Source organism: Pecten maximus, chromosome 7 (assembly GCF_902652985.1).
Source record: "Pecten maximus chromosome 7, xPecMax1.1, whole genome shotgun sequence".
Taxonomy (NCBI): Eukaryota; Metazoa; Mollusca; class Bivalvia; order Pectinida; family Pectinidae; genus Pecten; species Pecten maximus.
The window spans coordinates 3,543,838-3,569,739 of record NC_047021.1 but is presented as its reverse complement, the minus strand read 5'-3'; the positions used below and the strand labels follow the sequence as shown (position 1 = coordinate 3,569,739).

Genomic DNA, 25,902 nt, shown 5'->3' with positions numbered 1-25,902 from the left:
ATCAGTATATTTGATATACTTGTCGGACGGCCCTGTATCAGTACATTTCATATACTTGGTAGTCGACTCTGTGTCAGTATATTTGATATACTTGTCGGTCGGCTCTGTGTCAGTATATTTGATATACTTATCAGTCGGCTCTATATCAGTATATTTGATATACTTGTCGGTCGGCCCTGTATCAGTATATTTGATATACTTGTCGGTCGGCTCTGTGTCAGTATATTTGATATACTTGTCGGTCGGCTCTGTGTCAGTATATTTGATATACTTGTCGGTCGGCTCTGTGTCAGTATATTTGATGTACTTGGTAGTCGGCTCTGTGTCAGTATATTTGATATAATTGTCAGTCGGCTCTGTATCAGTATATTAGATATACTTGTCAGTTGGCTCTGTGTCAGTATATTTGATATACTTGTCAGTGGACTCTGTATCAGTATATTTAAGGTACTTTAGAATATTTTGTCAGGCGGTTTTGTGTCGATATATTGATAATGAATTTATCTTCAATTATGTAGACATTTTTATACTATTCATAGGCCGATAGTTGAGACTGCTGCCCAAGCTGGAGTTGAGTTGAAGAGGAAAAATACGGTTAACTCCATATAAAACGAAGTAGGTCTTTATTCCCAATGATGATATATTTTATGTCACAAACTAATGTCGTGACACGGAGTACTTTTGTATGATTATCTGACTGAAGAGTCTTTAATATTTTAACTTTTTATGTCAAAACTTAGTAAATGGCTCATCATCTAATCTATAGGGTTCCATATATAATACTATTCTTGAACAATACGGATACCCTCCCTCGGTCACCATGACAGCGCCAATAACAACATTGACGAATGATACTGGACGTTTGGAGCATGTTTCTTTACTTTGTTTCCATTTGATATTAGTTAACAACATACACAAACATGTTAAATAAATATTTTATTGTAAAAGAAATACATCAATGACAAGTAGAACATTAAACATTTGAGATGATAATCCACTCGATATTTAATGAAATAACAAGTGTATGTAAAATATCACTGACTCACTTCAAGGAAACCCAGCCAAAACTGGCTAGTATCACAGTTGTTGAGGGATGGCACAAAAATTGATTGATTTGTCTATCGAAAGTTTTGATAATCGTTTTATCATTTCTTAGTAATTGTAATGTTCCCGAAGCATAATCCCATCGTCTCACAGAGAGGAGCCAGACAACACTGGATACATGATCCGAAGAAACGTTGACAAATTCCGAGCATGATGGAATGGACTTTGAGAGCAGGTGTACAGCACCATACCATCTCGAACGTGATCATGGCGAACTCACATCCCCAGTACAGTGCAATACAAATCCCACACAAGGTACTCATGAACTTGTAGCAACAGTTCTTCCCACAGGTGAAGCATTTGTAACTGTTGGTCCAGACACAGTCGATGCTATGGGCTCCCTCTGGTTCTCCCAAAACATCTTCAAATAGAACCTATTGGGAAATCGTCAAGAAAAGTTGTGAGCCAAGAAACCCTTATTGTGAACTTAAACATCTACACGTTGGAACTTATATATAACATTTCTCTTGATTCATTACATTTTAAGATAATCTATATCCGATTTTGAAATGTCTTTGGCGATTCCCCATTTAGAACGTAAACAATATTTCCTGCTACCGCTTACGAAACAATTGGTATTGCGACCCTTGTACTTTTGTCTATAGTTCTGTTATTCTATATTTTGCTCGTATTTTTGCCTCATTTAATACATTTTCAGAATTAGTATTTTGTGTCGGTATCATGTGTTATTTAAACACATATATTGGTTATTCAATATATTTCATATAGAGAACATAACAAAACAGCATCATCAATAAAATATAATTAAGATAAAATTCATATACATTAAGCATTATCAAGCTACAACAAAATATACCTGTACATCGCCATTGAGGGAATTGGGATCCCTGGCACCAAGATCGACTGGGGAATCGTCCATTGTTCTATGTAGTGTCGTCACATCCACACAGAAAACGAAGTACTGTACGGTAGAATCGTATTTATATGGCCATAATGTGTGTTGACCTTTTACTTGACAACGGACTCTGAATACGTGAGTCGAAAGGGGAGGGTCTTACTTTGTCATTGGAATCTATGGGAAACACCTCTATGTTGTGCCATGGTATTTTGATCGAATTTATGTTTGACATAAATGCCTCTCCATATTGATTTTAATCGTTGTTTGATGAAGACACTGCAATCATCTCAGTGACTTTATTTAAAGGTTTCAAAAGATTTGCTGCACTGCCTTCTGATGTCCGCAGATTCAGTTTTACTATTGAAAGATATAAATAAATTTATAAAAACTGCGCATATAATTAAATTGCCTAGGCCATTGTACATATTAGGTGACAGGGCTGCATTTTAGATGTTGTTTATTGTTTTATGATAAAGTGACCGGTAGGTGTTGAGAGGAGAATTTAGTTTCCGGATCAGTAAGCCATTCATATGATAGTGTCATTTAATACGACTATATTGAGGAGCGTGCTGATATTTGAAAGTATTGATTACCTTTTACAATAGACACTATAAGGTCTTATATCGATGCTAGAGGGTTTATCAGTTGGGTTGTATATTGTACCTTATATTACAATGTAGTTCCTTATGTAATGTAGGTCAGGGTTCAACATTAGTATCTACATTAAGGAGATGCAGTTTTAACTTTTACTTTGAAATATATGAAATATTTAAGTAAAACAGATGTTACGACTCGATTGTCAATTGATTTTTAATGTGAGGCTGAATATATTGAAAAGCTTTTACCTTTGAGAGTCCTTTATTTTCTCAAATACATTATATTTATGGTGTTTGGTCTTTTGAAGAAAAACAATCATCCTTATTGACCATATCGACCGGATTTACCAAGAAAAACTGAAAGTGAGGACACATCAGATTCTGTAACATGCGCCGCTTACCTCTGCCATTGCTTACAACGTAACCAGCACGGATAGTTAATCTGTATGCTAAGCGAAATGATTTCAATATCCCTATTACCAATGTTCATTTCTAGATAGTAATATTCCTGCTTTCTCTACCTACGATATGTATTCAAGAAATTGGTCTTATCATCACGATAACCGTAACAGCTACCGACTACTGACGGGTACTGATGTGGCTGTTGGTTCCGCTCTCAACAATATGCTCCTTATGTTGAAAGCGGATTTGACATAGATTTTTCTTTTTCTGGCGGGTGACGTCTATGAACCGGAAGTCGCCTACCCTTCGTAATACCAGGTATTGGTCTCCAATTCAATCAATAGCTTTGATCGTACGTTATCCTCGGTGTACGATTATCTTTTCATGTTGAATTCTATCTGGTTTTATGTGTGAGGCGGTTCTGTATCAGTATATTTGATGTACTTGTCGGACGGCCCTGTATCAGTATATTTGATGCACATTGTACTTGTCAGTCGGCTTTGCATTAGTATATTTGATGTACGTGGCGGTTGCCTCTCTATCAGTATATTTGATGTACTCGTCAGACGGCCCGGTGTCAGTATATTTGATATACTTGTCAGTCGGCTTTGTATCAGTATATTTCATGTACATTGTACTTGTCAGTCGGCTTTGCATAAGTATATTTGATGTACGTGGCGGTTGGCTCTGTATCAGTATATTTGATATACTTGTCAGTCGGCTCTGTATCAGTATATTTGATATACTTGTCGGACGGCCCTGTGTCAGTATATTTGATATACTTGTCGGTCGGCTCTGTATCAGTATATTTGATATACTTGTCGGTCGGCCCTGTGTCAGTTTATTGGAGGTACTTTAGAATATTTTGTCAGGCGGTTTTGTGTCGATATATTGATAATGAATGTATCTTCAATGATGTAGACATTTTTATACTATTCATAGGCCGATAGTTGAGACTGCTACCCAAGCTGGTGTTGAGTTTAAGAAGAAAAATACGGTTAACTCCATATAACACGAAGTAGGTCTTTATTCCCAATGATGATATATTTTATGTCACAAACTAATGTCGTGACACGGAGTACTTTTGTATGATTATCTGACTGAAGAGTCTTTAATATTTTAACTTTTTATGTCAAAACTTAGTAAATGGTTCATCATCTAATCTATAGGGTTCCATATATAATACTATTCTTGAACAATACTGATACCCTCCCTCGGTCACCATGACAGCGCCAATAACAACATTGACGAATGATACTGGACGTTTGGAGCATGTTTCTTTACTTTGTTTCCATTTGATATTAGTTAACAACATACACAAACATGTTAAATAAATATTTTATTGTAAAAGAAATACATCAATGACAAGTAGAACATTAAACATTTGAGATGATAATCCACTCGATATCTTAATGAAATAGCAAGTGTATGTAAAATATCACTGACTCACTTCAAGGAAACCCAGCCAAAACTGGCTAGTATCACAGTTGTTGAGGGATGGCACAAAAATTGATTGATTTGTCTATCGAAAGTTTTGATAATCGTTTTATCATTTCTTAGTAATTGTAATGTTCCCGAAGCATAATCCCATCGTCTCACAGAGAGGAGCCAGACAACACTGGATGCATGATCCGAAGAAACGTTGACAAATTCCGAGCATGATGGAATGAACTTTGAGAGCAGGTGTACAGCACCATACCATCTCGAACGTGATCATGGCGAACTCACATCCCCAGTACAGTGCAATACAAATTCCACACAGGGTACTCATGAACTTGTAGCAACAGTTCTTCCCACAGGTGAAGCATTTGTAACTGTTGGTCCAGACACAGTCGATGCTATGGGCGCCCTCTGGTTCTCCCAACACATCCTCAAAGGCAACCTGTCAATTTAAAAGTACCGAGTATTAAAAAACCGGACGACAAATAATAAAAATAGGTAAAAACGATCATATAGCATGTTTGGTATCGTACTTATTCGTATCCGAGTTAAAAAGACATATCACACAGTATATGTTGTTTACTTATTGTAATATAAGTTCATATTCACCAGTAGTTTAGTATTCTATTCAATATTATATTATGTTCCATTGAATATGATTTTGAATTTTCCCAGTTACTAAGGATATAATGAAAATGTAATTAACTAAGCGGAGTTATTCCTAAGACTATACAAGTCAAGTGTATCTATGTATAGCAGTAAGCTGTTGTTTTATAAGAAACTGTAATCGAATCGAAAAATACATTCAAGTAGAGAAAAATATTTCTACCCTTCATGCTTTCCAGGCTATATATGGTGCTTTTAACCATATATAACGCAATTTAACAATTGTTCGCTAAGAAAAATACATAGAATCACATATATTTGTTCTTACAATGTTACTATAGTGATAAAATAATAAAAGTACCTGAATGGTGCTGTTGAGAGAGTTGGGGTCCCTGTTATTCAAGTCCACTTCCATGGCCTGTTCTGTCATTTTGACTGTTTGACTGTGGAGAAACTGAGGTGAATTACACAAGACCTTTCTATTGAGTGGTGGCCAATACTGTGGTTTCGAATTTATACCTCTCAGTTTTTTGTCGATTGATAATTGCTTGACGACTGTCACTGACGAAAGGGGTGGTTCTTTTTTGTTAAACGTCCGGCGTCATTGGCAACGACCTAACGAAAACTCTCTGTAGAAATACCGTCAGCTTTTGTCTCCTATGGAAGTATGTATTTAACTGGAGCATTGAGCTTTGTTAATCTGTATGAATGGAAATGTTAAAACCCTTCTATTTACGACAACAAACCGTGGTATTGATTTCCCCATTACAACTGTAGACTTATGTTTTGTGAGAAAGAAAATCTATAAATGCTACTTTATAACTTAAAAGTATTAAAATGCCATGATAGTTATTAGTTCAAAAGGTCAGCTTGGACACTAGGTTTAATTCATGAACATGGACATGCAATATGAACTGAGGTTAACTTGTGTACTTGGTGTAATACGGTAACTGGGGTTTATTTTGTGTACATAGTATAATATGGATACTGGAGTGAATTTGTGTTCATGGCGTAATATGTTAACTGTGGTTAATCTATGTACATTGTATATAGTTTAATATGTGTAATACGGTAAGTGTGGTACATGGTATACATTGGTAATCTAGGTTAAAGTTTTTGAATCAATTTCACTACATCTGTGACAGATATCGAATACTGACGAAACAGTTAACAGCACAAGGTTGGATGAGGACCATAGAAAGCTTTATGGTCCAAATCATGATTTGATTGGCAAATTTTCTATTTCATTTTCCGATATGAAGTCAGACGGGCTTGTTGCGTATTGAAATGTCTAGCGGAGTCCTTGTCACCAACATAACTCTTGAGATTGTGACTATACCTGGGTTTGACCTAGCTTTTGTATGGGATGTCGATGAAGCAGAATTCGATTTCACTTGAGGTACACCTGGTCTGGTCGTATTATTGTACTTAATTGTTTAATCGATTCGTTTGTTTCTAACTATATCTTCTGGTACGTCTTCGCTTAAAACCAAACCTCGATCGCCTTTAACACTTTCGTCCTCAGTTGGTCAGTTGTTCATAACCATCATTTCTTCTGAGTTCCAGAGTCAGTGGCATATTACCGATATTCTAAATAGACGTTTTACCACCTTTATTTTGAATCCGATTCTTCTGGCACTTCACTCACCTGTTATATTCCTGACGCAGGGACACAATGGGTTAGGTATCGTTTGCAATGACTTGTTCTTATCTTCAGAAGAAACATAATTGGTAATGATCATCTAATGATAATCTAATGAACATGAATCTTCATTATTTTAGTACATTGGTATTAGATAAGATGGTGTAGTAAAATAGCTATACATTATGTAAGTAAATTCTGGTTAATTTGTGTACATGGTTTACTATGGTCACTGGGTTATTTTGCACACATAGTATAACATGGACCTGTGGTTAATTTGTGTACATGGTGTTATGTGGTAAATAGGGTTAATTTGTGTATATGGTTTATGTGGTCAATTTGTTTACATGGTATGCTATGGTACTGCGATTGATTTGTGTACATGCTGTAATATGGCCACTGCGGTTAATTTATATACATGGTATACTATGGTACTACAGTTAATTTGTGAATATGATGTATTGGGGTTAATTTGTGTACATGAGTAATATGGTAACTGAAACGTTGTGTAGATTGAACATGGTGTAATATGGTAACTGGTTAATTATGTACATGTTGTAATATGGTAACTGTGGTTAATTGTGTAAATGTTGTAATATGGTAACTGGTTAATTGTGTACATGTTGTAATATGGTAACTTTGGTTTATTGTGTACATGTTGTAATATGGTAACTTTGGTTAATTGTGTACATGTTGTAATATGGTAACTTTGGTTAATTGTGTACATGTTGTAATATGGTAACTGTGGTTAATTGTGTACATGTTGTAATATGGTAACTGTGGTTAATTGTGTACATGTTGTAATATGGTAACTGTGGTTAATTGTGTACATGTTGTAATATGGTAACTGTGGTTAATTGTGTACATGTTGTAATATGGTAACTTTGGTTTATTGTGTACATATTGTAATATGGTAACTGGTTAATTATGTACATGTTGTAATATAGTAACTTTGGTTAATTATGTACATGTTGTAATAAGGTAACTGGTTAATTGTGTACATGTTGTAATAAGGTAACTGGTTAATTGTGTACATGTTGTAATATGGTAACTGGTTAATTGTGTACATGTTGTAATAAGGTAACTGGTTAATTGTGCACATGTTGTAATATGGCAACTGTGGAGATGCATGGTACAATGAGGTCATCATGGCATGTTGAAACAATAACAAACATGTCACAAATCGAGCATTTGACGTGACTGAATCCGTTCGACTAAGCGTTTAATAAAGACATACAACTTCGCCATTATAATGACCATGTAATCTCAATTATTTACGTTACCATATGATAAAGAATTTCATCAGCAAATATAAGACTCATATTTATGTGGTAATAAATCTGACCTTATTGATAGCTCCCGACTAATTCTTTACAAACCCGACCTATCGGTTACAGTATAGAGCAACGGTACTAGAAGTGCATTTCTTTAAAAAAAAGTATACGGAGCTCGCTCATGCCAAATCTACACGTTAACTAACAAAAGCGCTTTTTAAATGTTTAAAAGGCTGATCTGACAGATAAGGTATGTCTGGTATTCCGATCAGGAATATTTTCATAAGGTCAGTGCATCAGCTATATATTTGATATTCAACCTTTTAAAAAATAGCTGAAAAGAAACATATGATTATATATTTTCAATAAAGTAGTTTTAAACAATTAAATATCACGCCATGTCAGGTGAATCAAACTATTGAAGCATTATCACCATACGTTTTACATCTTCCTTATTTAAGTACATGTATTATCACCATACGTTTAACATCTTCCTTATTGAAGTATTATCACCAAACGTTTTACATCTTCCTTATTGAAGTATTATCACCAAACGTTTTACATCTTCCTTATTGAAGAATTATCACCATACGTTTTACATCTTCCTTATTGAAGTATTATCACCATACGTTTTACATCTTCCTTATTGAAGTATTATCACCATACGTTTTACATCTTCCTTATTTAAGTACATGTATTATCACCATACGTTATACATCTTCCTTATTGAAGTATTATCACCATACGTTATACATCTTCCTTATTGAGGTATTATCACCATACGTTTTACATCTTCCTTATTGAAGTATTATCACCATACGTTTTACATCTTCCTTATTGAAGTATTATCACTATACGTTTTACACCTTCCTTATTGAAGTATTATCACCATACGTTTTACATCTTCCTTATTGAAGTATTATCACCATACTTTTTTTTACCTCTTCCTTATTGAAGTATTATCACCATACTTTTACATCTTCCTTATTGAAGTATTATCACCATACGTTTTACATCTTCCTTATTGAGGTATTATCACTATACGTTTTACATCTTCCTTATTGAAGTATTATCACCATACGTTTTACATCTTCCTTATTGAAGTATTATCACCATACGTTTTACATCTTCCTTATTGAGGTATTATCACTATACGTTTTACATCTTCCGTATTGAAGTATTATCACCATACGTTTTACATCTTATTAATTGAAGTTATATCACCATACGTTTCACATCTTCCTTATTGAAGTATTATCACCATACGTTTTACATCTTCCTTATTGAAGTATTATCACCATACGTTTTACATCTTCCTTATTTAAGTACATGTATTATCACCATACGTTATACATCTTCCTTATTGAAGTTTTATCACCATACGTTTTACATCTTCCTTATTGAAGTATTATCACCATACGTTTTACATCTTCCTTATTGAAGTATTATCACCATACGTTTTACATCTTCCTTATTGAAGTATTATCACCATACGTTTTACATCTTCCTTATTGAGGTATTATCACTATACGTTTTACATCTTCCTTATTGAAGTATTATCACCATACGTTTTACATCTTATTAATTGAAGTAATATCAACATACGTTTCACATCTTCCTTATTGAAGTATTATCACCATACGTTTTACATCTTCCTTATTGAAGTATTATCACCATACGTTTTACATCTTCCTTATTTAAGTACATGTATTATCACCATACGTTTTACATCTTCCTTATTGAAGTATTATCGCCATACGTTTTACATCTTCCTTATTGAAGTATTATCACCATGCGTTTTAAATCTTTTGATAAAGTAACTAAAGTTAAAACTTCGTAAAATATTTAATGACGTTTGTTGTGAGATAACTCAAGGTGACTTTGAAAAAAAAAGATTGTGGTCTTCTATATTCTTTTATTTAAAATGAAATGGAATCCATGGGATTTATCCTGAAATATAAAACATCAAAAATCGTGTTTCATGCTGTAGGGAAGGCATTCAGGTTTGCTATGAATGTTATTATATGGCACCACAATTAGACAAGCAAAGGTTTGAAGTGATGTTTAGGATGTAGTTGCTACTACATGTATATGTCAATACCTTATATTGAAGTGTTTTTTCAATTATTCATTAATGATAGAAAACAAGCGGGACTTGATCAATTACTTCGAATGTCAGCATTATCTTTGTTCGTGTATAGAGCTGTTCTGTCTTTTTTCAATACGAAACTCTTTGTATCAACTTACAACGTTTTCAACTGTACGATAATCCTAGTGTTGATTACTAATTTCTAGAGAGTAACATCCCTGCCTCCCCTACCCATTGTGTCAAATTGATTCGATAAGAGCACGTTATGTTATGCATATCACAAAAAGTTGTTGAAAAATGCAGACAACGGGAAATCATTTTGGTCGACATCGTAATCTGATTAGAATTGTATACGTGCTTGATATGTGTATTGATATGGTGAGTGGTTCTGTCGTCAACATCCTATTTCTGATTTACACCATGCATGTCGTAGATGAAGCAGAAGACGCTTGTCCTTCCTGAACACATTGTCCTACTCTGCTAGTAAGTTTTCGAAATTCTCGCTATCAATGTATATAGATTATATTTTTTGATATTTTGTCCACAATGTATTTGAAACGATTTCTTTGTGTGAAATTCTCTGGTGAGAAGAGGCAAATAAATATAAATATATATATGTAACAGTGGTCCATACAATGTCCTAAGATCTACATCTGTTTAAACTAAACATCTACTTTGGGGAAATATATTTCCCCTGGGTAGACTGTGTCTCTAAAGTGTGCCATTATCATTTGATCTTGTCATATCATACAGGTATTGGCATAAAACACGACTCTTGCTACTTATATATTCCCTTTAAGCAATCAGCATGCATTTGAAGTGACAAAGATATTATAAGTGTTGCCTAATTTGTCAAACGATGTTTAGTTTAACAGTCTTCGAGTTCGTTCTATGTAACTAGTGTAACTATATTTGTTATTATTGAAAAAACTTGAACGACAATCTATAGGTGCTTGGAGTATTTAGACAGTAAACCCCTTTCTCTGGAATGATCATTTCATCATTTGAGTATTTAGTCAGTAAACCAATTATCTGATAGGATCACTACACCATTTGAGTATTGAGACAGTAAACCAATTATTTGGTAGGATCACTTGATTATTTGAGTATTTAGTCAGTAAACAACTTGTCTGGTAGGATCACTTGAGTATATAGACAGTAAACCAATTGTTTGGTAGGATCACTTCACCATTTGAGTTTTTAGACAGTAAACCATTTGTCTGGTATGATCACTAGACCATTTGAGTATTTACACAGTAAACCACTCGTCTGGTATGATCACTAGACCATTTGAGTATTTATACAGTAAACCACTTGTCTGGTAAGATCACTAGACCTTTTGAGTATTTACACAGTAAACCACTTGTCTGGTATGATCACTAGACCTTTTGAGTATATAGACAGTAAACCACTTGTCTGGTATGATCACTAGACCATTTGAGTATTTACACAGTAAACCACTTGTCTGGTATGATCACTAGACCTTTTGAGTATTTACACAGTAAACCACTTGTCTGGTATGATCACTAGACCTTTTGAGTATTTACACAGTAAACCACTTGTCTGGTATGATCACTAGACCTTTTAAGTATTTACACAGTAAACCACTTGTCTGGTATGATCACTAGACCTTTTGAGTATTTCAACAGTAAACCACTTGTCTGGTATGATCACTAGACCTTTTGAGTATTTACACAGTAAACCACTTGTCTGGTAAGATCACTAGACCTTTTGAGTATTTACACAGTAAACCACTTGTCTGGTATGATCACTAGACCTTTTGAGTATTTACACAGTAACCACTTGTCTGGTATGATCACTAGACCTTTTGAGTATTTACACAGTAAACCCACTTGTCTGGTATGATCACTAGACCTTTTGAGTATTTACACAGTAAACCACTTGTCTGGTAAGATCACTAGACCTTTTGAGTATTTACACAGTAAACCACTTGTCTGGTATGATCACTAGACCTTTTGAGTATTTACACAGTAAACCACTTGTCTGGTATGATCACTAGACCTTTTGAGTATTTACACAGTAAACCACTTGTCTGGTATGATCACTAGACCTTTTGAGTATTTACACAGTAAACCACTTGTCTGGTATGATCACTAGACCTTTTGAGTATTTACACAGTAAACCACTTGTCTGGTATGATCACTAGACCTTTTGAGTATTTACACAGTAAACCACTTGTCTGGTATGATCACTAGACCTTTTGAGTATTTACACAGTAAACCACTTGTCTGGTATGATCACTAGACCTTTTGAGTATTTACACAGTAAACCACTTGTCTGGTAAGATCACTAGACCTTTTGAGTATTTACACAGTAAACCACTTGTCTGGTATGATCACTAGACGATTTGAGTATTTACACAGTAAACCACTTGTCTGGTATGATCACTAGACCATTTGAGTATTTACACAGTAAATCACTTGTCTGGTATGATCACTAGACCTTTTGAGTATTTACACAGTAAACCACTTGTCTGGTATGATCACTAGACCTTTTGAGTATTTGCACAGTAAACCACTTGTCTGGTATGCTCACTAGACCTTTTGAGTATTTACACAGTAAACCACTTGTCTGGTATGATCACTAGACCTTTTGGGTATTTACACAGTAAACCACTTGTCTGGTATGATCACTAGACCTTTTGAGTATTTACACAGTAAACCACTTGTCTGGTATGATCACTAGACCTTTTGAGTATTTACACAGTAAACCACTTGTCTGGTATGATCACTAGACCTTTTGAGTATTTACACAGTAAACCACTTGTCTGGTATGATCACTAGACCTTTTGAGTATTTCAACAGTAAACCCACTTGTCTGGTATGATCACTAGACCTTTTGAATATTTACACAGTAAACCACTTGTCTGGTAAGATCACTAGACCTTTTGAGTATTTACACAGTAAACCACTTGTCTGGTATGATCACTAGACGATTTGAGTATTTACACAGTAAACCACTTGTCTGGTATGATCACTAGACCATTTGAGTATTTACACAGTAAATCACTTGTCTGGTATGATCACTAGACCTTTTGAGTATTTACACAGTAAACCACTTGTCTGGTATGATCACTAGACCTTTTGAGTATTTGCACAGTAAACCACTTGTCTGGTATGCTCACTAGACCTTTTGAGTATTTACACAGTAAACCACTTGTCTGGTATGATCACTAGACCTTTTGGGTATTTACACAGTAAACCACTTGTCTGGTATGATCACTAGACCTTTTGAGTATTTACACAGTAAACCACCTGTCTGGTATGATCACTAGACCTTTTGAGTATTTACACAGTAAACCACTTGTCTGGTATGATCACTAGACCTTTTGAGTATTTACACAGTAAACCACTTGTCTGGTATGATCACTAGACCATTTGAGTATTTACACAGTAAACCACTTGTCTGGTATGATCACTAGACCTTTTGAGTATTTACACAGTACTAAATGTGTCATGATGATTTAACATTAAACTGTCTTCTTTGGAACGTGAGTACCTTGTAATTCTAACAGGATTTCAGATAAACTGGAATAATGCGCTAACGTATCAATCTGTAACAATGCTATCAAATTTCAAACTCTTTTTTGCTATCAAATGGAACCTGTTCTTGTGAGTAGATGTGACGTTCCTGGCACAAATAAATAGTTCGTGATAATAAGCACAAAATCATCAGTAACAGTTTTATCAATATATCCCATCTTTTTTAATACATTTCTTGTTGCAAGATACACTGATTAATCTTATTTTAAAGTCCGGAAGCGAACATTTCGTGACTTAAAAATTACACTTGATATAGTGACGTCATGCAAAACGACGTCATGACAATTGTTCTTCACATCACTACATTAGTGGGAATTGAAAACTTTCTATTTTGTGCTTTACGTTTATTTAGTGAAAATGCAGATTTGGAATAAAAATGTGTACTTGAATTGTGCGTATAAGGTAAAACTTATATCTATAAATGCCATTTCCGATATTGAATATGAATTCTATCTCACTGTAATTTAGCATTGTTTATATAATATTCGTATCCCTATCTCGGGCTTTATGCTTTTATTTAACACATAACAGTTGGTCTCACATGTGTTCCCTCCGGCATTCACATTTTCTTCATTGTTATATTAGTGAAGCATAATCCAAATGTTTCACAGATCGGAGCTAAGCAGCAGCTAATGCATGTCCCGAAGAAGCGCTGAAGAATCCCCATGATCAGTTGGTAGGCTTTGAGACCCGGTGTACAAAACCATACTATTTCAAATGTGATAATGGCGAACTCACAACCCCAGGCAAGAGCGATACAGAGGCCGCACAGAGTGGTGACAAACTTGTAACAACAGTTCTTGGAGCAGGTGAAGCACGTGTGGGCGACAGTCCATACACAATCGATGCTATGAGTTCCGTCCGGCTCTCCTAACACGTCATGAAATGCTACCTGTTCAACGCAGACGAATTTACAATATGAACATCTTTTTAATATAGAGTTTATGAAACTAATACCCCGGAAATTATACCTTACATGGCTTCATAAATATGTGAACAAAACTGTCATATAAGATTACGACAATTATCTTTCTTTAGTTACGTCACAATGCATATGGATCCAAGTAAGTAAGGTGTAATTATTAAAACAATGATAACTAAGGTAGCACAAGTGTTAAACGTACCTTTAAAACTTAATTAAGGAATAAATACAACTTATGTAATAGATACAGCTTTTATAGTAAATAATTATTTAAAACTTTTAATCCATTTAAATTTGCTTTGTTCTGTCTGTTCACCGTCAAAAAAGGTTATATTGATAGAAATGTAAGCCAGACCCATATTACTCCTTACCCTTAAGTAAAAATGTTAGCATTACATAAACGTTACAATACTACGTTTAACAACGTAATGTGAATAGAAATTAAGCAATCAATTATAATCAACATTCTCGTTAAATTATTCACATAGTGGTCATAATACCTCAACAAAAGAGGATTTGGGAGTTCAGAAATAAAGCCTAAAATGATAGTAAAAAAATCCTACTTTTTCCAAATTATGAGAAAAGAAAAAAACAAACACTACATTACATATCAAAAACTCACCTGAACGTTTCCATGAAGAGAGTTGGGGTCTCTTGAATTCAAATCGATTTCTGCATATTGTTCAGTCATATTTATATAGGTAAGACAACCTCCTTCATTAACGCAGTAATGAAGATTTGCAGACGTTTACAGGCATTAAATAGTGGACGAGGTACCCAATCATGTAGGTAATTCTGTAAATAGCTGTCAGGGTAAAGTTTGACAACCGTTGAACAATGTGATCTACCATCTATTGTTAGGCAAGCTCTTTGTCTTTTGGTATCAAAACTATTCGCTTCATTCCGTGCATTATCCTTCTCTAACACTGTATACTAAAGCATTCAAAATATTCAATTTTAGGTCAGATACCAACTCTATGAAATCTTCCCGACTGTAAACTGCTACCTGTTGCGGCCAGTCAGTTATGAAATACTTCACTGACTTGACATATTTATCAGAGGAGGAACTAATCTGTACGTCTCCATGAAGGTAATTCGGATCCCTTGATGTGAGGTCAATTCTTCCATCAGTCATATCTTTCAGAACACGTAGACTTTATAAACGTGTTGTAGTAAACTTTTCCAAGCAGACTCAACTTAGGTACATAGACGGCTTAGCAACTGGCAATTCTTATAGTCAATACACAGGTATACATATATGTGTTTATGTATTGTAGACAATGCACAGGTACATATAGATGTCTTAATGTATTATAGACAATACACAGGTACACATACATGTGTATAGACATTACACAGGTACATATAGATGTGTTTATGTATTATAGACATTACACAGGTACATATAGATGTCGTCATGTATTATAGACAATACACAGGTACACATACATGTGTATAGACATTACACAGGTACATATAGATGTGTTTATGTATTATAGACATTACACAGGTACACACATATCTGTTTATATATTATAGACAATACACATAGATGTGTTTATGTATTATAGACAATGCACAGGTACATATAGATGTATTTATGTATTATAGACAATACACAGGTACACATAGATGTGTTTATGCATTATAGACAATACACAGGTACATATAGATGTGTTTATGCATTATAGACAATACACAGGTACACATACATGTGTATAGACATTACACAGGTACACACAGACGTCTTTATGTATTATAGACAATACACAGGTACACATAGATGTGTTTATGTATTATAGACAATACACAGGTACATATTGATGTGTTTATATATTATAGAAAATACACAGGTACACATAGATGTGTATAGACAATACACAGGTACACATAGATGTGTTTATATATTATAGATAATACACAGGTACACATAGATGTGTTTATGTATTATAGACAATACACAGGTACATATTGATGTGTTTATATATTATAGACAATACACGGGTACACATAGATGTGTTTATATATTATAGACAATACACAGGTACACACAGATGTGTTTATATATTATAGACAATACACAGGTACACATAGGTGTGTTTATATATCATAGACAAGCCCGCTTTATTACCAGATTGATCTAGAATACAACAACGTTTATTGTAACGCAATCCTGCATGCCCGCTCCTTGTTTTAGTGTCAATAAGAGTCACCGTTCATTCAATGTGTCAGGTATGTAGGTCTATTGTTTTAAACTACTATGTTCCTTTTATGGGCATTGTCGTACCCTTTAAATACCATCCACTTGACCACGTGATTAGATGTGATCAATTCAGTCAACACTACAAAACTCCCGTCTAAATAGCACAACCAGTCATGTAGTACTGTATAGTTGCTTTTATTCACGGGGGATTTAATTTCGCTATATTCGCGGTCAAGGTAATGTCCGCGAAATTAAATACCCGTGAATATTGTTCATCTTGTGATGAGTGACCACTATGACAATGAATAATAAACAATCTTTATTTAAAGCATATTGTTAAGCAGAACATGTACATCGTAAGTATACATGTAGTTTCTACTGTTTCACGATATCATATTAGAGTCGCATAAAATGTGTTCATCGTAAGTATAATTTCTACTATTTCCCTATATAATTCATTTTTGTAAGAAATTGAAAATGCGCGAAATTTTCTCCCCGCGAAATAGTCCTGAACAGAAAAACGCGAAATTTTCACCCCGCAAAATCTCCCGTGTAACACAAATAATGGTATATAAACCTCTATATAAAGGCCACATTCATACAGAGCCTACTATGTTTTCTTGATTAGTCTTTAGAAAGGTTTTACAGTTTATAATGATAAAATTTCAGACATATATAATCTATCCGTAGCACATCATCGTTTTATATCATCCGATCTTTTGAAAGCTCATGCTTACTTCAACATGTTTGGTAACATACCATCCTTCAGAATAAATTTTACCCAACGGCAATTCGGTCTCTCTTGCAACGGTAGCCGGCGGGGTAATCATCAAATTTGCCCTTCATGTATGCCAGGTTATATCTAAATAATAAGTCTGCTCTAGATGTGATGTTAATTTGGAAACAATCCGCTTATATTGAAGATGTGGTACTTTGTTTTGAGTCCAGATTAGGACCTGGTGTATTGAGGATGTGGTACTTTTTAGTCCGGATAAGGGCGTGGTGTATTGAGGATGTGGTACCTTTTAGTCCGGATAATGGCGTGGTGTATTGAGGATGTAGTACTATTAGTCCGGATAAGGCCCTGATAACGGTTTCACTAAAACTAATGAAAAGCTGCCTAGCGACAGTATTTCTAGTCGCTATACAGGATCAAGATTTCACAGACAAATGTAAATATGAAAGGAAGTCGAGCTCATTCTGCTTTGTCTTTATTTCGACAACTGTACATTGCATGTATACTATTTAACATGAAATTACTGGAAAATCTCCTACCAACCATTTTAGCTATACCTATACGTGGGAGAACTTAAGGTCATTATTATGTGAAAGGTTTGTTTCATTTCACTAGCTCCAATGGACATTGAAAAAGATATAGAAGAAATATGTCAAATATGTTAAAACTTCCCAAAATACAACAACATAATAAATATATACAACAGCGTAAACCCGATCGCCGATAATATCCATATTCTTCATTGCAATATTAATAACGCATAACTATCTAGTGACATTTCAGTTGGTTCCATATGATAATCTCTCCGGTAACACAAACAGCGTCATATCTGTTAAAATGTGTTCACACATGACAATCATGTTCATAATTTCTTCATTGTTATATTAGTGAAGCATAATCCAAATGTTTCACAGATCGGAGCTAAGCAGCAGCTAATACATGTCCCGAAGAAGCGCTGAAGAACCCCCATGATCAGTTGGTAGGCTTTGAGACCCGGTGTACAGAACCATACTATTTCAAATGTGATAATGGCGAACTCACAACCCCAGGCAAGAGCGATACAGAGGCCGCACAGAGTGGTGACAAACTTGTAACAACAGTTCTTGGAGCAGGTGAAGCACGTGTGGGCAAGAGTCCATACACAGTCGACGCTATGGGTTCCGTCCGGCTCTCCTAACACGTCATGAAATGCTACCTGATAACAGACACGTAAACATTGTACAACTTGTTATATTCATTTATATTTGCTTTGTTCTGTCTGTTCACCGTCAAAAAGGTTATATTGATAGAAATGTAATCCGCACCCATGTTAACCCTAACCCTTAAGTAGAAATAATAGCAATAACATAAAAGTTACAATACAACGCTTAAAATATTATGTGAATAGAAATTAATTAATCACTTATAATCAATATTCTCGTAGAATCATTCACATAGTGGTCATAATACCCACAACAAATGAGGATTTGGGAGTTCACAAATATAGCCTTAAAATGATGATAAAAAAAGCCTACTGGTATCATACTCTGGAAAAAAACAAAAACAAACAGTGCATTGCATATCAAAAGCTCACCTGAACGTTTCCATGAAGAGAGTTGGGATCTCTTGAATTCAAATCGAATTCTGCATATTGTTCAGTCATATTTATATAGGTAAGACAACCTCTTACATCAACGCAGTAATGAAGATTTGCAGACGTTTACAGGCATTAAATAGTGGACGACGTACCCAATCATGTAGGTATTTCTGTAAATAGCTGTCAGGGTAAAGATTTGATAAACTTCGAACAATGTGATCTACCATCTATTGTTAGGCAAGCTCTTTGTCTTTTGGTATCAAACCTAATCGCTCCATTCCGTGTATTCTCTGACATGGTGAATACCTTATATGTTCCAGTAAAGACAATATCTAAATAACATTTCTTAATCGTCCTATCAGATGTTACTTTGACATTGTCTTAGATGTTAATGATTAAGCCAACGAAACATTAAACAATGGTGTCATTATCGTGGATCTGACGTAGAATAATGCGTACATAGGCATGTCTTCTGGTAAGTAATTCAACGATGCGGAACACTGCAAAAAGTTTTAAACTTTTAAGTATTGCCTTATACTTAAAACTTATCCGAGATGATAATATGGATTGTTCATTAAATAAAACTTTCCTCTAAGTGGAACGTAGTTTGTTCGGAACCAATGTCCGTTCTACGTCATACTGCCCCTGACAACGAAACTGTGTGGTTTAACCTAACATATGTGTGGAGACATTAAGTATACGTCCAGAAGTATTGAGTATATCCGGAAGTACTGTGTATATCCGGAAGTACTGTGTATATCCGGAAGTACTGTGTACGTCCGGAAGTCATACTATCATGGCTTAATGACAAACTAATTGCATTGCAATGTATATACGTATACCTTGGAAATACAAAACAACAAATTTTACCGTCATAATAACGCAACGATAATTCCAACTCAAAATCAATAAACCAAGTGCAAGATATGAACAAAATTGAAGATTTTCACGAAGAAACCTAAAAAGGTAATAGGAGAGTAAGGCTTAAATATGTTCCGACAGAATAGCGTCTTCTGCTTCATCGACGACGCCCGCCATACTTATCTAGATCAAAATCGGGTTAGGCCATATTCAAGAAATGAAAGCCATCAGCTTTATCAACAAGCATGGAACACGTCTGACTTAGTATCACATAAGGAAATACAATGTTTCCGAATGAGATCATGAAGTCGTCAATAAACTTTCCTATTGTTTTCATCAACCTGCCACTCTTGAAACCTTGTATGGTTAATTTCTAAGTGAGTTTTCGAAATCCGCCACGGAAATCGCGATAATGGCAGCAAACCCAATGCAATATTGAATCAACAGGGTTATGTAAACACCACAGGTAGGAGTAGACTATTTCTCGTCTTACTCATTTTTTGGCGTATTCTGGCGGAATTTATAATATCTTAATGATTAAAATTCCTATTCCAATTAATAGAAGGAATCTCGTAGCTTATCATTAGGAATATAAAGCGAAGATCGCCGGTTACAACGTGTCCTACTGGACCGTAGACTGTAGAACAGGAACACGTGGATTTATTACCTGTCATTATTAGCATTTCGTTCTATGCTTGGTGTTTTTATTTAAGGAATAATTCTTGTTTGTTATCGCTTATTGGAATCATAAACAGCATTTTTTACAGATATTTCAATATGACGCACGCTATGTTGAAATATCTGTAAAAAAAAACCCACAAAAAACAAAAAACAAAAAACCGCAGTTTACACACCCGTTAGCGATAAAAAGCAATAACTATTCCTTATATTTACATTTTAATCTGATTAATAAGCTACGAGATTCCTTCCATGAATTGGAATAAGAATTTTAATCATTATGTTTTTCTGCGTTATACGAATAGACGTGAAAGCCGGACAATTAATGGAATCGCTAAACAGATGATTCCAATGTGGCCGGAAAGATTGTCAAATACAGAAAGAAACAAAATATAGTTACACAGTAATATTGTTGTTGATGTTTTTATTCGATTCCTGTAAAATATTTCAAACATTTCATTTTTTTATTGTTATGTTTTAGTTGGTACAACCACATTCCATTATATTTTACTAGAAAAAAAGTAAAAACAGAAACGAAAATAGTCATTGCGCATTCAAATTACCGCTATCTTCACTTACAACTAGCAGGGACAGCTTACAACTAAGCCGCATGATAAGCATGATAATTTCAGATTCCCTATTGTTAATATATCCATTTCTGTATAGTAACATCCCTCCCTTCCGTACCTTTAGTGCTTAATGACCGGATTTTGGAAATGCAGACTTGATTTATCCCGCAAAAATTGCGAAACAATTTATCACAATAAATTGGTTTTTCAACTTCCAAAGCATCAAGTAACGAATTACAGCTGTTTATAACATAATTTATACCACACGTATAACCAACTGTAAGCGCGTTCTGAATGACTGACATGGTGAAATTTGACCAGGAAGGTAGCTGCACGCGGTTGCGGAAATGATAACATAATTGAAGTATTATGGTATTTTACTACAGGTCGTACCCTTATAACCAAACTCTCTCGCTAAAGCTCGTTGTTTGTGTACACTTTGAAAAATAACTCGAATACCATATACAACGACCACAACGTTTTGTAATCTCTATATATTAAGTTTTATTTGAGTATTTTATACGGTTGAGTCCCGCATCCTCCAGAAACACACATGTGCATGGCCACGATCACGCTGAGCAGTCGGAACACCTCGGATGTCATTCTATGACAACACATCCAAGGAGTTCTGAGCGCACGCCGAGGTAGTGACTAATAATCTACACAATTCCTTTCTTTACGGAAATAAATAAATCCGGATTATTATTGTTATGTATATAAATTTCTATATCATTTATTTGATAAAAAAAAAAAATAAAAAGAATGAAAATATCCATAAAACGATGAGAAAGAATGTATGAATGACTAGCGAAATATTGGAAAAAAAATCATGAGAAAAAGGAAAATATGATGATTGTAAGGATGACGAGTGAAAGACTGAACAAACTAAGTAGAACAATATGAATGAATGAGTGAGTGAAAGCCCTCCTGCGAGAGGACACCTATTGTATTGTATATATTATGTGTAATATGAATAAAATGTGTTTTTATCAAAAAAAAAAAAAAAAAAAGTTTTATTTGAGTCAATTACTTGTTCCCGTTATAATGATTTCTGAAGATATCGACAATTTATACGGAAAACAAACCAGAACGGGATTTGTGAGATGCGGGTTGATGTAAACCATTTACCTTTATTGTCGACACCATGATTCCATTGGGACATTTTATATTTCCATGTACGACATATAAAGCCAGGCGAGCTCGAGGTGTGTTGATATACCAAATGGTTCAGCTGTCGCCACTCTAGCTCTTAATTTAGAATAAAACACTTCCCCTCCCGGAACACTTGGTCCTGTTCCTCTTGTGCTCTTTCAATAATCTCTTTGCAGCTGTATGTTTTATTAGTAGTTTACTTTGTTTGATCGATTTGGAGTAGAATTACTTTGTTCGAATGTCGAAACTCTCTGTTGTGTTTAGGTATGGTAACATATTACAATACTTCCCAATGTCGGATTTATCTGTTACTTTTTTTTTTAGATATGGTAACAGTCGCTCCGATTGCAATAAATCCCAATGTAGGTACTAGCTGTTATTTGTTTAGATATCGTAACGGTCGTTCCGATTAAAATGAGTATATATTATTGTATTATTTCTGATATTTCACTGGCATTTTAACGATTAAATACAATAAGTTTTTAATATTAAACTCATTGCAAATAATGTTGAAAAATAATTAATACCTAAAAGCAAACTCATTTAAATGGATGACATTCAAAAGATTGTTATGTATACCATAGTTGCTATGATCGAACCTATATCCGGCTGGTTGCTACAAACAAATCTATTTCCGGTTGGTTACTATTAACAAGTCTGTCAACACATCTTAATAAATCTTGCTAACTTGGTAATGAAAATGTTTTCAAACAAACAATCCTATGTTTAGAGCAGTAAGCCATTTTACATGAATATATATATATATGTTACTGTAAGCAGACATAGGTATCAGGTTAAGAATACTTTTATGACAATGTACTCCCTAACATCCATGTCAAACACATACAATGTGTTATACCTATTAACGCAGTCTGATTACAATCCTCTTTTCGTTTACAATGTGCTTCGTCTCGTCCTACGTGCTAAACAAAGTCACAAACACTGTTAAAACGAAGGTTGTCATAGCTGTTATGCTTAAACAACTTGATTATCCATGAAATTTGTTGTACTCTGAACAAAATCATAACAAGCATAAAATTTATAAAGTAAAAAAAAATGTATATTATGCATACAATTGTAAATAAAAACTTTAATATCACAGTTTAGGATAAGGTTATCGTCTCTTGAGCTTTGAAATTTTGGTAATGTCCTCCTTTTAACGTTAGTTGATAAGGAAAGTATCCAATTTTAGGAACATTTTTAACCACGTTATATAAAAATCCATTTGGAGAAAGTTAGTTTTGAATGCCAAGATTAAAGCAGGAACGTTGTTGGTCAAAACTGTCATATTCCGACGTTACACTGGTAATAGGTTCACTCTATGGACACCGAATCAAGACTTGTTGGTAACTGCTATTCGGCTGAAACAAAGACCACAGGTCTCGCATATCGGCGCCACGAAGCATTGGATGATGGTTGCGAAGAACTTCTGCCAACATCGGTACTATCTGCTATTTTGTAGATATGGTAACACTCGTTCCGATTAAAATGAGTATATATCATTGTATTATTTCTGATATTTCACTGGCATTTTAACGATTGAAATACAATAAGTTTTAATAACAAACTTATTGCATAGAACAAATAATGTTGAAAAACGATTAATACTAAAAGCAAACTCATTTAATTGGATAATATTCAAAAGATTATGTATACCATAGTTGCTATGAACGAAGCTATATCCGGCTGGTTGCTACAAACAAATCTATTTCCGGTTGGTTACTATCAACAAGTCTATCAACACATCTTAATATATCTTGCTAACTTGGCAATGCAAATGTTTTCAAACAAACAATCCTATGTTTAGAGCAGTAAGCCATTTTGCACGAATAAATATATATATTACTATAAGCAGACATACGTATCAGGTTAAGAATATTTTTATGACAATATACTCCCTAACATCCATGTCAAACACATACAATATGTTATACCTATTAACGCAATCCTCTTTTCGTTTACTATGTGCTTCGTCTCGTCCTACGTGCTAAACAAAGTCACAAACACTGTTAAAACGAAGGTTGTCATAACTGTTATGCTTAAACAACTTGATTATCCATGAGTTGTTGTACTCTGAACAAATTCATAACAAACATCAAATCTATAAAGTAAAAAATTTATTTGAATTTTATGTACATTACAATTGTAAATAAAAACTTTAATATCACAGATTAGAATAAGGTTATCGTCTCTTGAGCTTTGACATTTTGGTAATGCCCTCCTTTTAACGTTAGTTGATAAGGAAAGTATCCAATTTTGGGAACAATTTTAACCACGTTATGTAAAAATCCATTCGGAGAAATTTCGTTTTGAATGCAAAGATTAAAGCAGGAAAGTTGCCAGTCAAAACTGTCATATTCCACAGTTACACTGGTAAAAGGTTCACACTATGGACACCAAATCAAGAATTGTTGGTAACTGTTATTCGACTGAAACAAAGACCACAGGTCTCGCATATCGGCGCCAGGAAGCATTGGATGATGGTACCGAAGAACTTCTGGCAACATCCGCAGTAGATGGCGAAGATTCTCAGAGATGGAGTTATGCACCAGATCTGATCGAAAGCAATCAAAGCAAACTCACAACCCCAGTAAAGAGCGATGCAAATTCCGCAAAGAAAGGTCATAAACTTGTAGCAGCAGTTTTTTCCACAGGTGAAACACCAATGGCTATTCTTCCACACGCAGTCAGCGCTATGGGCACCATCTGGTTCTCCGATAACATCGTCAAAGGCAACCTAATTCCATAAAGAATAGAAAACTAATGATTCATGTTGATGTATTCTTTTAACCAACTTTATCCCTCGCCGTCGACCAAAGTTTTAAGTTTACGACAAATAACAAGTATTGGATGTGAAGTTGGCTAAAGTATTATTAACAGCACTTTGATCGAAAAGCGTTCGGGATCGCATCTCTATGACGAAGATATTTCATGAAAAATAATAAAAATAGTAATATTCCTTTGTAAACCACTTTAAATATAAAAAGTCACAAGCAAATCCGTGATTAAACATTTATTTGAACCGTTATTTCTTTTAAAATGCGTACGAATGGACTACACCGGAAGGATTGAAATATTGGTATAGATGTATCAGATAAAATCAGATAAAACATACTGTAAATAGAAATTTGCGATCTTCGCTTTTTCACTATGGATATAATTGTCTCTTACCTTAACATGGTCGTTAAGATTATTGGGATCCCTATTAACCATATCGCAATATTCTTCCGCTTCCTGTGCCATTCTGCAACTTGCCTGTTGGTCGTTTTACTTGTGAGTGATGCACACAGGCAGATCTCTAGTCGCAACTGGTCGGTATGCTGTCCCGGCCTTATATATGACAAACACAAAGCATAACCAGGGAGACGAACTGTACACAAACAAGATTATTGATGTTCTCTTCATTTCCCATTAACTGTTATCTTGAAAGGATTTTTAATGACATTCAAAATGGGATAGATTTGGAGTTTCCCCTACAAAAGCGATCCACATGAAAGCATATGTAAATGAGAAGGATGTCTTAGCCAGACTCGGAAAAGTAATCTCCCGGGCAATCATGCATGCCTCCCAACGGGATTCCATATAAAAAACGTTGGCTTATTATGTTTGTTATATGTATCCATTGAATCC

At 34.6% G+C, this 25,902-nt stretch overlaps 3 protein-coding genes across 3 annotated transcripts; all 3 read right to left on the bottom strand.

The window, feature by feature from the left end:
• Positions 1-923: 923 nt before the first annotated feature.
• On the bottom strand, positions 924-2,014 carry LOC117331360 (caveolin-1-like). The gene is made up of 2 exons (XM_033890047.1): positions 1,922-2,014; positions 924-1,478 (listed from the first exon to the last, which is right to left on the bottom strand). The coding sequence occupies exons 1-2, from the start codon at positions 1,982-1,984 to the stop codon at positions 1,146-1,148; spliced, it is 396 nt and encodes a 131-aa protein (XP_033745938.1). The 5' UTR covers positions 1,985-2,014; the 3' UTR covers positions 924-1,145.
• Positions 2,015-4,228: 2,214 nt separating this feature from the next.
• LOC117331359 (caveolin-1-like) lies at positions 4,229-5,492 on the bottom strand. The gene is made up of 2 exons (XM_033890046.1): positions 5,369-5,492; positions 4,229-4,843 (listed from the first exon to the last, which is right to left on the bottom strand). Exons 1-2 carry the CDS (start codon positions 5,435-5,437, stop codon positions 4,511-4,513), a joined length of 402 nt encoding a protein of 133 aa, XP_033745937.1. The 5' UTR covers positions 5,438-5,492; the 3' UTR covers positions 4,229-4,510.
• Positions 5,493-24,374: 18,882 nt separating this feature from the next.
• LOC117331358 (caveolin-1-like) lies at positions 24,375-25,605 on the bottom strand. The gene is made up of 2 exons (XM_033890045.1): positions 25,444-25,605; positions 24,375-25,009 (listed from the first exon to the last, which is right to left on the bottom strand). Exons 1-2 carry the CDS (start codon positions 25,513-25,515, stop codon positions 24,674-24,676), a joined length of 408 nt encoding a protein of 135 aa, XP_033745936.1. The 5' UTR covers positions 25,516-25,605; the 3' UTR covers positions 24,375-24,673.
• Positions 25,606-25,902: the final 297 nt, after the last annotated feature.